At 71.1% G+C, this 11,715-nt stretch overlaps 4 protein-coding genes across 4 annotated transcripts in view; 1 reads left to right on the top strand and 3 right to left on the bottom strand.

Moving 5' to 3' along the window:
• Positions 1-3,337, bottom strand: part of CHLNCDRAFT_143015 (hypothetical protein) — a gene marked incomplete at both ends in the record, with an annotated part of 4,157 nt that extends 820 nt beyond the window's left edge. Inside the window, 10 exons of the mRNA XM_005849526.1 lie at positions 14-71; positions 201-322; positions 484-1,200; positions 1,410-1,505; positions 1,708-1,829; positions 1,975-2,099; positions 2,230-2,377; positions 2,507-2,687; positions 2,840-3,073; positions 3,275-3,337. Of these exons, the coding sequence (XP_005849588.1) occupies positions 14-71; positions 201-322; positions 484-1,200; positions 1,410-1,505; positions 1,708-1,829; positions 1,975-2,099; positions 2,230-2,377; positions 2,507-2,687; positions 2,840-3,073; positions 3,275-3,337 (1,866 nt within the window). The remainder of the gene's footprint in view (positions 1-13; positions 72-200; positions 323-483; positions 1,201-1,409; positions 1,506-1,707; positions 1,830-1,974; positions 2,100-2,229; positions 2,378-2,506; positions 2,688-2,839; positions 3,074-3,274) is intronic.
• A 243-nt stretch (positions 3,338-3,580) lies between these two features.
• On the top strand, positions 3,581-5,393 carry CHLNCDRAFT_143014 (expressed protein; the record flags this gene model as incomplete). The annotated part of the gene is made up of 6 exons (XM_005849785.1): positions 3,581-3,643; positions 3,739-3,763; positions 3,874-4,501; positions 4,666-4,807; positions 4,958-5,071; positions 5,223-5,393. The coding sequence occupies 6 exons, from the start codon at positions 3,581-3,583 to the stop codon at positions 5,391-5,393; spliced, it is 1,143 nt and encodes a 380-aa protein (XP_005849847.1).
• A 291-nt stretch (positions 5,394-5,684) lies between these two features.
• CHLNCDRAFT_143013 (hypothetical protein) lies at positions 5,685-6,641 on the bottom strand (the record flags this gene model as incomplete). The annotated part of the gene is made up of 3 exons (XM_005849525.1): positions 5,685-6,158; positions 6,272-6,463; positions 6,609-6,641. 3 exons carry the CDS (start codon positions 6,639-6,641, stop codon positions 5,685-5,687), a joined length of 699 nt encoding a protein of 232 aa, XP_005849587.1.
• Positions 6,642-7,913: 1,272 nt separating this feature from the next.
• CHLNCDRAFT_143011 (hypothetical protein) lies at positions 7,914-8,558 on the bottom strand (the record flags this gene model as incomplete). The annotated part of the gene is made up of 4 exons (XM_005849524.1): positions 7,914-7,952; positions 8,045-8,115; positions 8,232-8,301; positions 8,544-8,558. 4 exons carry the CDS (start codon positions 8,556-8,558, stop codon positions 7,914-7,916), a joined length of 195 nt encoding a protein of 64 aa, XP_005849586.1.
• Positions 8,559-11,715: the final 3,157 nt, after the last annotated feature.

Genomic DNA, 11,715 nt, shown 5'->3' with positions numbered 1-11,715 from the left:
GTCGCTGCAGCACCGGCACCGCCGCCTCGTCATCGGCAAACAGCTCGGCGCCATGGGCGTACAGCAGCAGGCTGCGTGCCGGCAGGGAGGGGCAGGGGGAGGCGGCGAGCAGTGGAGGGCGGCCGACGCTGCTGCGCAGCGCACTCCAGGCCCCCAGGCGGCCACCCCAGCCAGCCCGCCAGCCAGCCCACGCCACCCACCGCTCGTGCGCTGCATCCAGGGCCGCCACCGCCGCGTCGCGCAAGCGCCGCCGCCTCTCCGCTCCCGCGGTGAAGATGGCGTGCAGGGCTCGCTCGTACTCTGCCACAATAGCGGGGCGCAGCTCTGGGGGCGGGGAAAGGAAGGGGGCAGGAGCGCGGGGGCTGAGGCCGCGCAGCGGCTCGGCGGCGCAGCGGCGGGGCGGGGCAGGGCGGGGAGCAGCTGCGGTGCCTGCCCGCCATGCAGCCCAGGCGCCCCAGCACATGCAGCATTGCAGCCTGGCACCCAAAGCGGTGCGCCCAAGGGGGGGGGCTTGCCTGCGGCGATGGCCCGAGGCAGGTCGCCGTCGGCGCCGGCGCCCTCGGTGTCGGGGTGCATCTGCGCCACACGCCTGGCCAGGCTGTCCAGGCTGAGAGCGCCGCTGGAGGGGCCGCCGCCGCCGCCGCCGCCGCCGCCGCCTGCGCTCGCGCCCTGGCCAGCGGCCGCCTTGCCGCCGCCGCCGCCGCCGCTCCTGGCCGGCTTGCCGCCGCCGCTGCCGCCCGCGGCGGCCTTGCCCTTCTTCCCGCGCCCGCCCTTCTTCCCCTTCTTTCCACCCACATCCCAGCCGTTGTCCGACCCAGAATCCGCCGCCGCCGCCGCCGCCGCCGCCTTCTTGCCGCCGCCCTCTGGCAGCACCGTCACGGTCACCTTGCCGCGCCCTGCTGCCCCCCCGCCGCCGCCGCCCTCCTCCCCTCCCTTCTTCTGCCGCCGGTGCGCGTCGTCTGCCGCCTGCCGCGCCGCCTCCAGCAGCTGTGCGCGGATGCTTTCCAGCAGGGCAGCCGCCACCACGCACGATCCGGCCATGACGTGCGCGCGCCCGCCCGTGGCCGCCGCCGCCCCCGCCACCGCGCGGCACTGCGCCAGCAGCGCCGCGGTGTCCCCCGGGGACAGGATGGAGGGGAGGTGGGGAGCCACGTCGCACCATCCGCCAGCCGCCAGCGCCTCCTCTGCCGCCGCCTCCACCTGCGGCGCGGTGACGCGGGGTGGAGCAGGGGCAGCGGCGGGCGGGTTTCGGGAGGCGGCAACGCCGGCCGCGGCGATGCTGCGCCCACGGCTGATGCCCAGCCCCTGCAGCGCCGTGCCCCAGCCACACATGCCCAGCGCAGGGCGGCAGCGGTGGGCAGCAGCGGCGGAGCGGCAGCGGCGCGGGGGCGGCAGCGCGCCTGGTCCACCACCGCGGGCGACAGGTAGGCGGAGTCGAGGGCGAGGCCGTCGGGAAAGTGGTGGGCCAAAAAGGGGCGGGGTGCGGGGATGCCGTACTGCCTGACCTGCGGGACGGCAAGCAGGGGCAGGCCAGGCGGGGTTGGCGGAGGTGTGTGCCGCAACAGAGGAGCGGCGCCCTCGTGGCAGGCCGCACAGGCGGGCGCCTGCATGCGCCGCCGATGACGCCGCCCACTCACCCACCCACACTACACCTGCACACAGTAGGCTGCTGACCGCCAGCCGCCACCAGCCCACCCAGCCACCCACCGTGTCGTATGCGATGTGCCCGTTCTGCTGGAAGAAGCGCGTGACGGCGTCCTGCTGCGACTGCACGTAGGTGGCTGGCACCCAGCTGGAGGCGCCGGGCGCCAGCTTGCCCGCCACGCTGCCTGCGGCGCACATCACGAGGCGGGGCAGCGCGGCAGGCTGGTACCTTAGCTCCTCTCTAGGGATGGGCGGCAGGCGGCGCATGCATGCCCCTGAGCACCACCGGCCGTCCCGCCATCAGTACCCCACCAGTACCGTACCGCCCACCTTCCGCCGCCAGCTCATCCACCAGGCTGGGCACCAGCGCCTTGAGCGAGGCCAGCCCCTCAATGCCCAGCTCCCGCACCAGCGCGGGAATGGACACGGGAGAGACGGCGCCCCGCAGCGCGCCCCTGCGGGCGCACGGGGCCAAGCGGGGGCCGAGGCTCGGGCGCCAGAGCGCTGCCGCCCGCACGCAGCAGGGGGCTGGGCTGCCTGGAAGCTGGATGCCAGCTGCCCTGCCACCACCCCCCACCTCCCCACCTGAGCTGCGCCTTGATGCGAGTGAGGTATGCCTGGGTGTAGATGACCCCCGCATCCATGCGGCCGTGGATGCGGGTGCCCACGCGCTCGCCCAGCACGCCGCCAATCATCTCCGCGCCCAGCCCAAACCGCCGCGCCAGGTCGCCGACTGCGGGCAGGGGCAGGGGCAAGAGCAGGGAGGGCTTCAAAGCGCGGGGAATGGCTTCACCTCCCCACCACCTCGCAATTACACACGCATGCACCGGCAAGGGATGGCGGCGGCCTGAGCGGCGCGCACCCGACACCACCCCCGCCTCCTGCAGCCCTTCGTCCACCTCCGCCGCCAGGCCATCAAAGTAGGCGGAGGAGAAGAGCTCGCCCTGGGCCAGCTGGATGCCGCCGCTGGAGGCCGCCACCACCGCGTCTGCCGCGCGCTCGCAGTGCACCAGGTCCAGCCCCAGCTGGCTGGGCAGGTCCACCTGTGTGGGGGGCAGGCGAAGAGGGGCGGCGTGTATGTCCGTGCGAGAGAGGGGGAGGGGCAGGACAGCACGGGTTCGGCAGACAACAGTGCAGGGTGTGGCCAGTTTGGGCATGCCACGTGCAGCCAGCATGCAGCTGCTGACGGCTGCACGCAGGCCTCCCGAGGCAAGCAGGCGCGCTCCCCAGCCTGCTGCGCCTCCAGGCTGCGCCGCACCAGTGGGATGCGTCCGCCGGCGGCCCGCACGGCGGCGCGCACTTCGGCCGCCACCCGCTCCCGCGTCACATACTCCTTGCCGTTGCTGGTGTACAGCAGGTCGTCTCCCAGCAGGCCCAGCTGCTTCAGCTTGTTCACCAGCTCCACCACATTGCGCTCAGACAGGCGCGCCTGCGGGCGGGCAACGGAACGGCGGCGGCGGCGGCAAGCAGGCGGGGGCGGTGTGTGTTGGGTCCGAGGCGGCAGCGGCTAGCGGCCCTGTGTTTCTCCATCCGTGGCAGTTCCTAGAGACGGGTGCCGCACTCCGGAACAGCAGAGGCAGGCCCAGGTTGCCAAGCGGAAGGCGGCAGTGGTGGCGGCGGCGGCCTCAACCTTGCTCTTCTTCTGCTGCGCCTCCTGCAGCCCACTCAGCAGGTCATCGAGAGACAGCTCCATGCTTGCTGCGCTGTGCTGACCTCCCCCACACGCCCACACGCAAGGTGATCGGGCCTGCAGACGCCAGGGGCGTCGCCACAGCTGACTGATGAACTCCCTGAATTGCGCAAAGGTTCCTGACACCCCATTCTTGCAGCAATGCTGCAAATCAATGCCTCCCTGCTGCGTGCTGCGCCTTCCAGCAATCCCACCCCTCTCTCAACCCTTCTGAGCTCATTCTTCCCCTACACTTCGGAGATCAGCATGTCGTCGGCGGCAGAGCTGGCCCTGAAGAAGAAGTATGCCCTGCTCGCCAAGAAAAAGCAGGTGAGGGGCTCTGCTGGTGCAATCACCTGCTCAACACGAGGTACGCGACTGGTGGACGCATCCACAAGCGCCAATGCGAGCGCCCCCGACTGCAGGAGGCGGCCGGCGGCGGCAAGAGCGGTGGCGGCACGGGCAAGTGCAGCCACTTGCTGGCAGCTCAAGAGACAACAGTGTGCTGCTGCATGGACTGCAGTACAAAGGTAGTCACCCGCTCGCCCCGCCTGCTGCAGGTGGCGGCAGCGGCGCTGGGCCAGCGCCCGCGCCACAAGACCCCGCCCGGCTGGCGGCCATTCGAGCGCTGCAGGCAAAGAGGGCCGAGCAAGAGGCCAAGTCTGCGACAGCAGCGGCGACAGCCGCTGCGCCGGCACCAGCAGCCTCCAAGCAGCCCACCAAAGTCAAGCTAATCATCCCCAAGCGAGAGATGCCGCCCCCGGCAGCAGCCAGCGCACCGCCTGGGAAAGCAGCTGCGGGAGCAGCAGCAGCAGCAGGAAGAGGCGCCGCCTCTGCGCCTGCCGATCCCGCCAGGGCAGCGGCGCTGGCGGCGCTGCGTGCCAAGCAGCAGCCGGCTGCGGCGCGTGGTGCGCCAGCAGCTGCTGCGTGTGCGGCAGCCCCAGCGCCGCAGCCCAAGCGGCCCACTCTGAAGCGCCCCAGCGTGCGGCCGCGGCCCACCCCGCAGCAGCCGCCTGCAGCTGCGCCGGTAGATGGCACCTTTGGTGGCGAGGCTGCGTACCAGCAGCAGCAGCAGCAGCAGCATTTGGAGCCAGGTGGCTACTATGAAGGCGGCGGCGCAGGGGAGGCCGGGGACGAGCAGCTTGCCAAGCGGCAGCGCATGGAGCAGCAGGGGGCGGCGGCTGGGGGGTGAGGCGCCGCGCCGTCGCGGGGCCCCGGCCTGGATCTGCGCAGCGGCTGCACGGCAGCCGCCCCTGCCAGGCCTGCCTCCTGCCGGCCCCGCCATCCTGGCACACCAGCCGCCTGCCTGCCCTGCCCCACCCCGCCGACCCTGCCTCTGGCCTTGTGCGCAGGGATGGCGGCGAGGAGGGCGGCCAGCAGCTCACCACCCTGTTTGTGGGCGACCTGCCGCCCTCCTGGGCCACGCCAGACCTGGCCAACTTCTTCGCCTGCGAGTTTGGGGAGGTGCTGGAGGCGAGGGTGATAGGGGACCAGGTGGGCGGGGGGCGGGGGGCTGCGGGGGCGGCGCGTGGGTGGGCCGCTCATCGGCGACTCGTCGGCACGGATGCATGAGATCTGTGTGTGTGCATGGCCGGTGCTGCGTGCCCCGGCTTCACTCGCGCCCGCCGCCGCCGCCGCGTGCAGTGCTACGGCTTTGTGACGTTTGCCAGCGCCGCCGCCGCCGAGGGCGTGCTGGAGTTTGCGCAGCAGCAGGGCATCTGGGCGGAGGAGCGCATGCTGCGCATCAACTGGGCGCAGGTCAGCGTGCCGGGGGGGGGGGGGAGGTGCGGCGTGCCGGCCCAAGCCTGGCCGCCTTGCGGCCCCTACCCGCATCATTGCGTCGCCCGTGGGGCTGGCCCCCTTCCTCACGCCCCACACCCGCCGCCCCCTCCTCCCTGCTGTCCCGCAGAAGGCCGGCGATGCGCAGGGGGGGGAGGGGGCGCAGGCGGAGCACCCGCGCGTCACCGAGGCACGCCTGCAGGCCCAGCAGCTGGCAGCCAGCGTGGATGCGCAGCAGCTGGCGGCGCTGGCCATGCAGCGCCCGCCAGAGCGCCAGCTGGTCAGCTATGAAGACCTGTGACTGTTTGTGACAGTGTGTGTGGAGGGGTTGGGAGGCCTTGTGGGCTCTGCTTGCTTGCTCTCTCTCGCCTGCTTCCCTGCCTCGGCGCATTCATGTTACATGGCTGCCTGTCCAGCCTCCTGCCCGTACATCCATTCGGTGCATGCTGCGCTTCACCCCCGCCCACACATCGACTCCTCCACGCGTCTCTCCCTTCTGCCCTCCTGCTCCGTCCATAGCGGGCTGTACTGTACCATCTGCGCCAAGCTGGTCCTGGCCTTGTAGGGACGACAATGCCCCGGGTGCCGCCCGTCAGCGGTGCGAGGTGCCCCACTGAGCAAAGTAGGCAGGCGTGGGCTGCTGGCTGTTCAGCAGTGCCGCCAGCTGCGCCTCGCGCTGCCGCGCCTGCGCCGCCTGCCGCTGCTGCACAGCCGCCAGCTCCCCAGCCTGGCGCCGCCTCGCATCCTCGGCCGCCGCGGCGCGGCGCTCCACTTCGGCGGCGGCCGCCGCCGCCTGCGCCTCGTAAGCTGCCTGCTCTGCCGCGGCGCACTGCGCGGCGGCGCGCTTGGCCTCCACCTGCTCTGCCTGTGTGGCGTGGATGGCGGCGGTCTGGTGCGGGGCAAAGGCCTTGAAGTGGTCTGGCCGCACTCGGTGGGGCGCCAGCGCCGACACGCCCAGCTCAGGCGCCTCGTTGAGCCAGGGGCTGGCCAGGTTGGCCGCCTGCTCAGCGGCCGCAGCCGCCTCCTCCTCCATCCGTTGCTGCCCCTCCCGCTGCCGCCTCTCAACCTGTGTGAATGGGAGGGTGTGTGGGGCCGCCCAGCGGAGCACGTGATGTCAACATGCACCAGCAATGGCATCCCAGGATGTGTGCGCTCCTGCACACAGACCGCCCCACCCACCTCCTGCTGTTGACGGAAGGCATCCACGCCCTGGTCCTGAGCACGCCGTGCCTGGCTGGCCGCCGCCGCGCGCAGCACCACCGCCGTCTCAAACGAGTTGCTGGCCTGTGCGGCGACGCGCGCCGCCTGCCGCTCCCGCTCCTCTGCCTCGCGCCTCTCCCGCACCTGCGCGTCCAGGGCGGCCGTGTCCACCTGCGACGCGGAGCAGGCAGGCCGTGGGGGAGAGGTCAAAGGGGGTGGGCGGCGTGGCAGTCAACGGCAGCACATGTTGCACATGCCCCCGCCGGCTCACCCCTATCATCCTCAGCCGCTCATTCTGCATTCGTGCAAGCCGCACTGGATCGTGAGGCGGTATTATCGGCTTGGTCATGGCTGTGAAGGGAAAGAGGGTGGAGGTGCGGGTGGTTGGATCGGCCTGGGATCGGTTGCCGTGTTTCGGGCGGTTCTGTGCCCTCTAATACGAATGTCGAATACGTCCAGAGAGAGTCTAAACCTCCTGCGGGGTGGCCTTGGCCCGAGTGGCGCCAGCTCAGCCAAACACTCCCAAGCCAGCCTGCCAGGCTCCTGGCATCCCACAACATCCATCTGTTTATTCACTATTGGCAACAGAACAACCCGCAGGGCATCCCTCATCCGCAACTTGCTGTGAACCCTCCCATCTCTTGCTCTCCTCTCCCGCATGCTGCTTATAGCCGCTTCCCACCATTCACAGCCGCCCACGACGGCTGCAGGGCGCCCGCAACAGCGCCAGACCCCTGCCGCCACAGGACTTCTGCTGCCCGGCCGCCGCCACCTGTTGAGCTTTGCGGCGCCGCTGCTCTTCCTGCCCTGGCGCGGCTGCGACCAGGGTGGAAACTACTCTACAGGCGCGGCCTTCAATATAGCTTGGCCGAACTGGGCGCTGGGCTGTGCTGGCGGGGGAGTTTGCTATGTGTGCACATGGGCGCGCTGGCCACCATCGACACACTGCTCCGCACCCAGCGACACAGATGCAACCGCCTGCAGGTGTGACGGATGGAGGTTGCCAGCAGATCTACCAGCCCGCCGCCGCAGCAGAGAAGCGGTGGGTGGCTGCGCTTGAGTCATGCATTTAGCCCGCAGTTTACCACTCGCATTGCCCCAGCATGGCATGCTGGCCCTGAGACCTCGCCACCTGTGCGTTCCCGCCTTGCAGATTTTCCCAGCTGCAACAGCAGCAGCAGCAGGCAGCAGCCGTGGCGGCGGGAGCGGGGGAGTCCCCCCGGCCGCCAGCCAGCACGCGTGAGGAGTTGCGCACGCTACTCAAGGAGCAGCAGGCGTATGAGCGGGAGGCGATGGATGCCGCGCAGCAGCAGCGCACCAAGGAGCTAGTGGACAGCATGTGGCAGGGCCTGGAGTGACGCTGGCGGCAGCATGGCACCCATCGCCTCCTTGTCTGGTGCCATTTCCGTCAAAAACTTACAGTGTGTGCAGGGGTTTGGCAGCAGCAGCTGTAACAAAGCTGGCCGCCGGCCTCAGTGCTGTGCAGAATAGGAAAGGGGAGCGTAGGGAAGGCGTGCAGCTCACTGGGAGTGAGCTGCTGCTGCACGGCATGCCTGCAGGCAAGTGTGCCTGCCACGCATGGGCCCAGCCACCGCGTCAAGCGCGCAGTCGGTGCAGGGCATCACTTGTCATCCTTGTCCATGCCGAGCTGCTTCTTGATCTGCAGAGAGGAATCGCAGACAATGCGTGAGGGGGTGATGCGCATGCAGATGGCGGCAAATTGAGCTGTCCTGCGTTGTCCGCACCCCATACCAGCTGCAGCACACCCCTCCAAGTCCAGCTCACATAATCAAACGGCTGGGTCAGCCACAAGGCTGTCACGCCTGCACACAACAAAGCAAGCGTGATGTTGCTGGCGCAGACGAGGGATGGAGGCAGAACAAGGGACGGTCAGTGGGGAGCAGGAGACACCGCGTCTCTACTTTGCAGGAACACGCACCCAAGCAGCCGCCCCAGATGGCCATGGACTGCACTGCTGTAGGCCCAGGCGCCATCCGCTTGGCAATCAGCTGCACAGCAGACGAGGGTTGCGGGGCGGGGCGGTGAGCGGGAGGATGGCGGCAGGCCAACCCCACAGCCGACTGCCTCTCTTACAACCCGAGATATCGATCGTGTACTACAAGACAGCCCCTGAGCACTCCAGTCAGCACAGGCAGCTGCAAACGCCTCAGAGTGTCGGCGGCAGGCGGCACCCGCCGGTGCCACTCCATTGACTGCACTCGTGTCGTGCTTCTGCAAGTACGTTGCCCACCTTAAAGCCCGCCATTCCTCTGCACTAACCTCGACCCGCTGCTGGAGGCAACCCAATGGGGCGCAGAGACGGCTGATGCAAGGCAGAGGCAGATGCACAGCAGCAGGGGGACCTGCAGCGCTGGGGTTTGCCAGACTCTCCAGGGCACTACAGTTCGTGGGTACCGTTCGGTCACAGGAGGCGGCATTCTGCCCCTGGCCACATTCGATCGCCCATGTCGCTCACCCAGATGATGTTGGAAGTCCTGGGAGGCAGTCCTCTGTCCTGCCTCCGAGAAGCGTGGGCCAGTCTCCTCGTATTCGCCTGCCAGCGCGTGTTTCGGGGCTTCTTGCAGGTGATGTAGGACGGGATGGCCCAATGCAGCGCGCAGGGAACCGGTGACGCCGTCACCCTCTCCCTTGGACCTGCGTCACTTTTGCGCCGCCGCCGGGCCTGTGCTGAGTGGTGTGCCCTGCTGCGTCTCTGCTCGACCCAGCGCCCTGAGCGTCGCCTGGCTCCACCTGCCCGCAGGATCTGTTCCTGTCGCTGCCCTGGGTCCAGGAGGGCGTGCTGCGGGCGTTGCGCACCCGGGGCTACCGAGAGGTTGTGACGCAGGCGCTGCAGGCGCCCCCGCCCGGCGCCTCCTTTGCCAGCTTGGAGTACTATGTGGATGCTGCGGCGGCCCAGACCCTGCAGTTTGCGGCGCTGGCGGCCCTCAGCACCCACCTGCAGTCGGAGGAGGTGCTGGCGCCGGCGCAGCTGCTGCCGCAGGTCAGCCGGGTGCTGCTGCAGACCGAGGAGCCGCAGGCGGGCAGGTTCCTGGAGGCGGTAGCGGCGGCGCTCGCCAGCCAAATGAGCGCAGGTGCGGGGCCCCGGGGAGCAGAGCAAGGCAGGCCAGGGTCTGCTGCTGCGGCTGAGGGCAGCGCCACGGCTGCCTGCAGAGCCAGGGGCGGACGTGTGCCCCACATGCGCTCGCCACGCTTGCCCTGGTGCATGCATCGGGGCCATGCATGCATCCCCGCCGCGCCTGAGCATGCCTTGCGCCGCCCAGCTGCAGGCCTGCTGCTGGTGGACGGCATGCTGCTGGCCACCCTGGCCGGCACCACCTTTGGCCGCCCTCCAGAGGCCTACCTGGCCGCCTTTAGCGGGGCCGGCGCCGCCGCCTCCTCGCCCCTCACCGCCAGGGACGCCGCCCGGCTGCGGCTGGCGTGGCGGGCGCTGCGGGAGGTGCTGTACGATCTGGAGCGCCCCACAGGCGAGCGCTTGCGTGGCGCCGGTGGCGGCAGGGAAGGTGTAGTGTTGATCAGCCTCGGAGGAGCCCTGCGCAGCTGCCTTGCCCCCCCATCACGGCCCCCCGACCACCACCTGTATGTATTCGTGCAGTGGTGTATGTGCGGAACGTGGAGGCGCTGCTGTGCTCCTCCCACGAGGCCCACCAAGCGTTCATGGGCGCATTTGCCAGCCAGGAGATGGCGTTGGAAGGCGCTCCCAGCCGCGCGCCGCTGGTGCTGGTGGCAGGCGTGAGCGTGAACGAGTCGGCGGCGGCGCGCGCGGGGGTGCGCCCCCAGCGCCAGCTGCAGCCGGGCCTGGCCGCGGCAGGGCTGGGCAGCGGCAGCGAGGAGGAGGAGGAGGAGGAGGAGGATGGATCGCTGCGCCCCAAGCCAGGCACGTGCTGAGGTTGTTGCTGCCCCCGACGCCCTGTGCAGTACAGGGCACCCCCGCCCACCTGCTCTCACTGCCCTGCTGCGCCCTGGAAGCTCCAGCGCTGACGTGCGCTGCCCGTGCCGGCCCGGCTGCAGGGCGGGGCGGTGGCTCCAGCGAGCTGCTGGGGCTGGAGGACGAGCTTGGGCTGGGCGACCTGCTGCGCAGCCTGAGCCAGCTGGCACGCGACAGCCAGCGGCCCAACGCGCGCAAGTGAGCGGCGGGCGCCGGGCCGCCTTGGCCCGCCCGCCCCGCCTGCCTGCCTGGTTGGCTGCTGCTGGCATGCCTTGCTGCCAGCCTGTGGCGACCCTCAGGCCGGCCTGCTGCCGGTGGCTGCGCTTGCCACGCGTCTGCTGTGTGCCACCCGCTGGCGCCCCACCCCCCTGCCGGCCACCCGCCCCGCCCTGGCGCAGGCTGCTGCTGCGGCTGTTCCCCACCCGCGTCAAGCTGGCGCCGCCCCCTGCGGGCCCCGCCGCCGCGCGCCACCAGCAGCGCATGCAGCGGGACGCGGCTGAGGAGGCGGAGGAGGAGAACTACCGGGTGGCGGCGGCGGTGGCGGCCTCCACAGGGGTGTCCATCCCTCCCAAGGCCAGCGGCATCTACGGCGGCAGCCCCGGCGCCCGGCTGAGCAGGGGGGACTGGGGGAAGGTGCTGTCCTGGGCGGTGGCCATGCAGACGCTGCAGGCCAAGCAGCAGCTGCTGCAGGAGGAGGAGGAGCAGGAGGAGGAGGAGGAGCGGGAGCGGGAGCAGGCCGCAGCGCTGCTGTGCCCAGCCGAGGCGGCAGCCGACGAGGCAGCGCCCAGCCTGGCCGGCAACCGGGGCAGCAGCAGAGGCCCGCGGCAGGAGGCCGCACTTGCCCCGGGCGCTGGGCTGCGGCAGCGGCGACTGGCGCCCAGCTTGGGCGCAGGCGCCACGGCGGCTGGCGAGGAGGCAGAGGCGGCAGCCGGGGCGGCTAGGAGGGCCGACAGCAGCAGGCGGCTGCGGTCGGCACCAGGCGGCGCCTCGGCCCGCCCCACCCTGGCTGCCAGCCTGTGGCAAGGCCTTTGGCAGGCCGTCAGCCCGCTGCGCCTGGCGGCGTCGGCTGCAGCGCTGCCGTGGCGCCTGGCGCAGGCGGCCAGCGGCGCCGCGCGTACCGCCCTGTACCGCCTGCCGCTGGTGGGCGGCCCGCTGGAGGGGCTGCTGGAGGGGCGGCTGGATGCGGCCCAGCTAGAGGCGGAGCTACGGGAGCTGGAGGCGCAGCTGGCGCAGCTGGAGCGGCACCGGGGGGCCGCCGCCAGCAGCGGCGCGGCCAGCGTCGACGGCGGCGGCGGTGGCGGCGGCGGCGGCGGGTCGGGCGCACTGCTTCTGAGCGGTACGGCGGTACGGTACGGGCTGGGCATGCTGCAGCGCAGCAGCGGCGGCGTGAAGCAGCGCATCGAGCCGGCCAACTCGTATGAGCGGGCGCTACTGGCGGAGGTGGGGCAGCGGCGCGNGGGGGGGGGGGGGGGGGGGG

The sequence above is a fragment of the Chlorella variabilis genome (genome assembly GCF_000147415.1).
Source record: "Chlorella variabilis unplaced genomic scaffold CHLNCscaffold_5, whole genome shotgun sequence".
Classification (NCBI taxonomy): Eukaryota; Viridiplantae; Chlorophyta; class Trebouxiophyceae; order Chlorellales; family Chlorellaceae; genus Chlorella; species Chlorella variabilis.
This window is presented reverse-complemented; position numbering and strand designations above follow the sequence as displayed.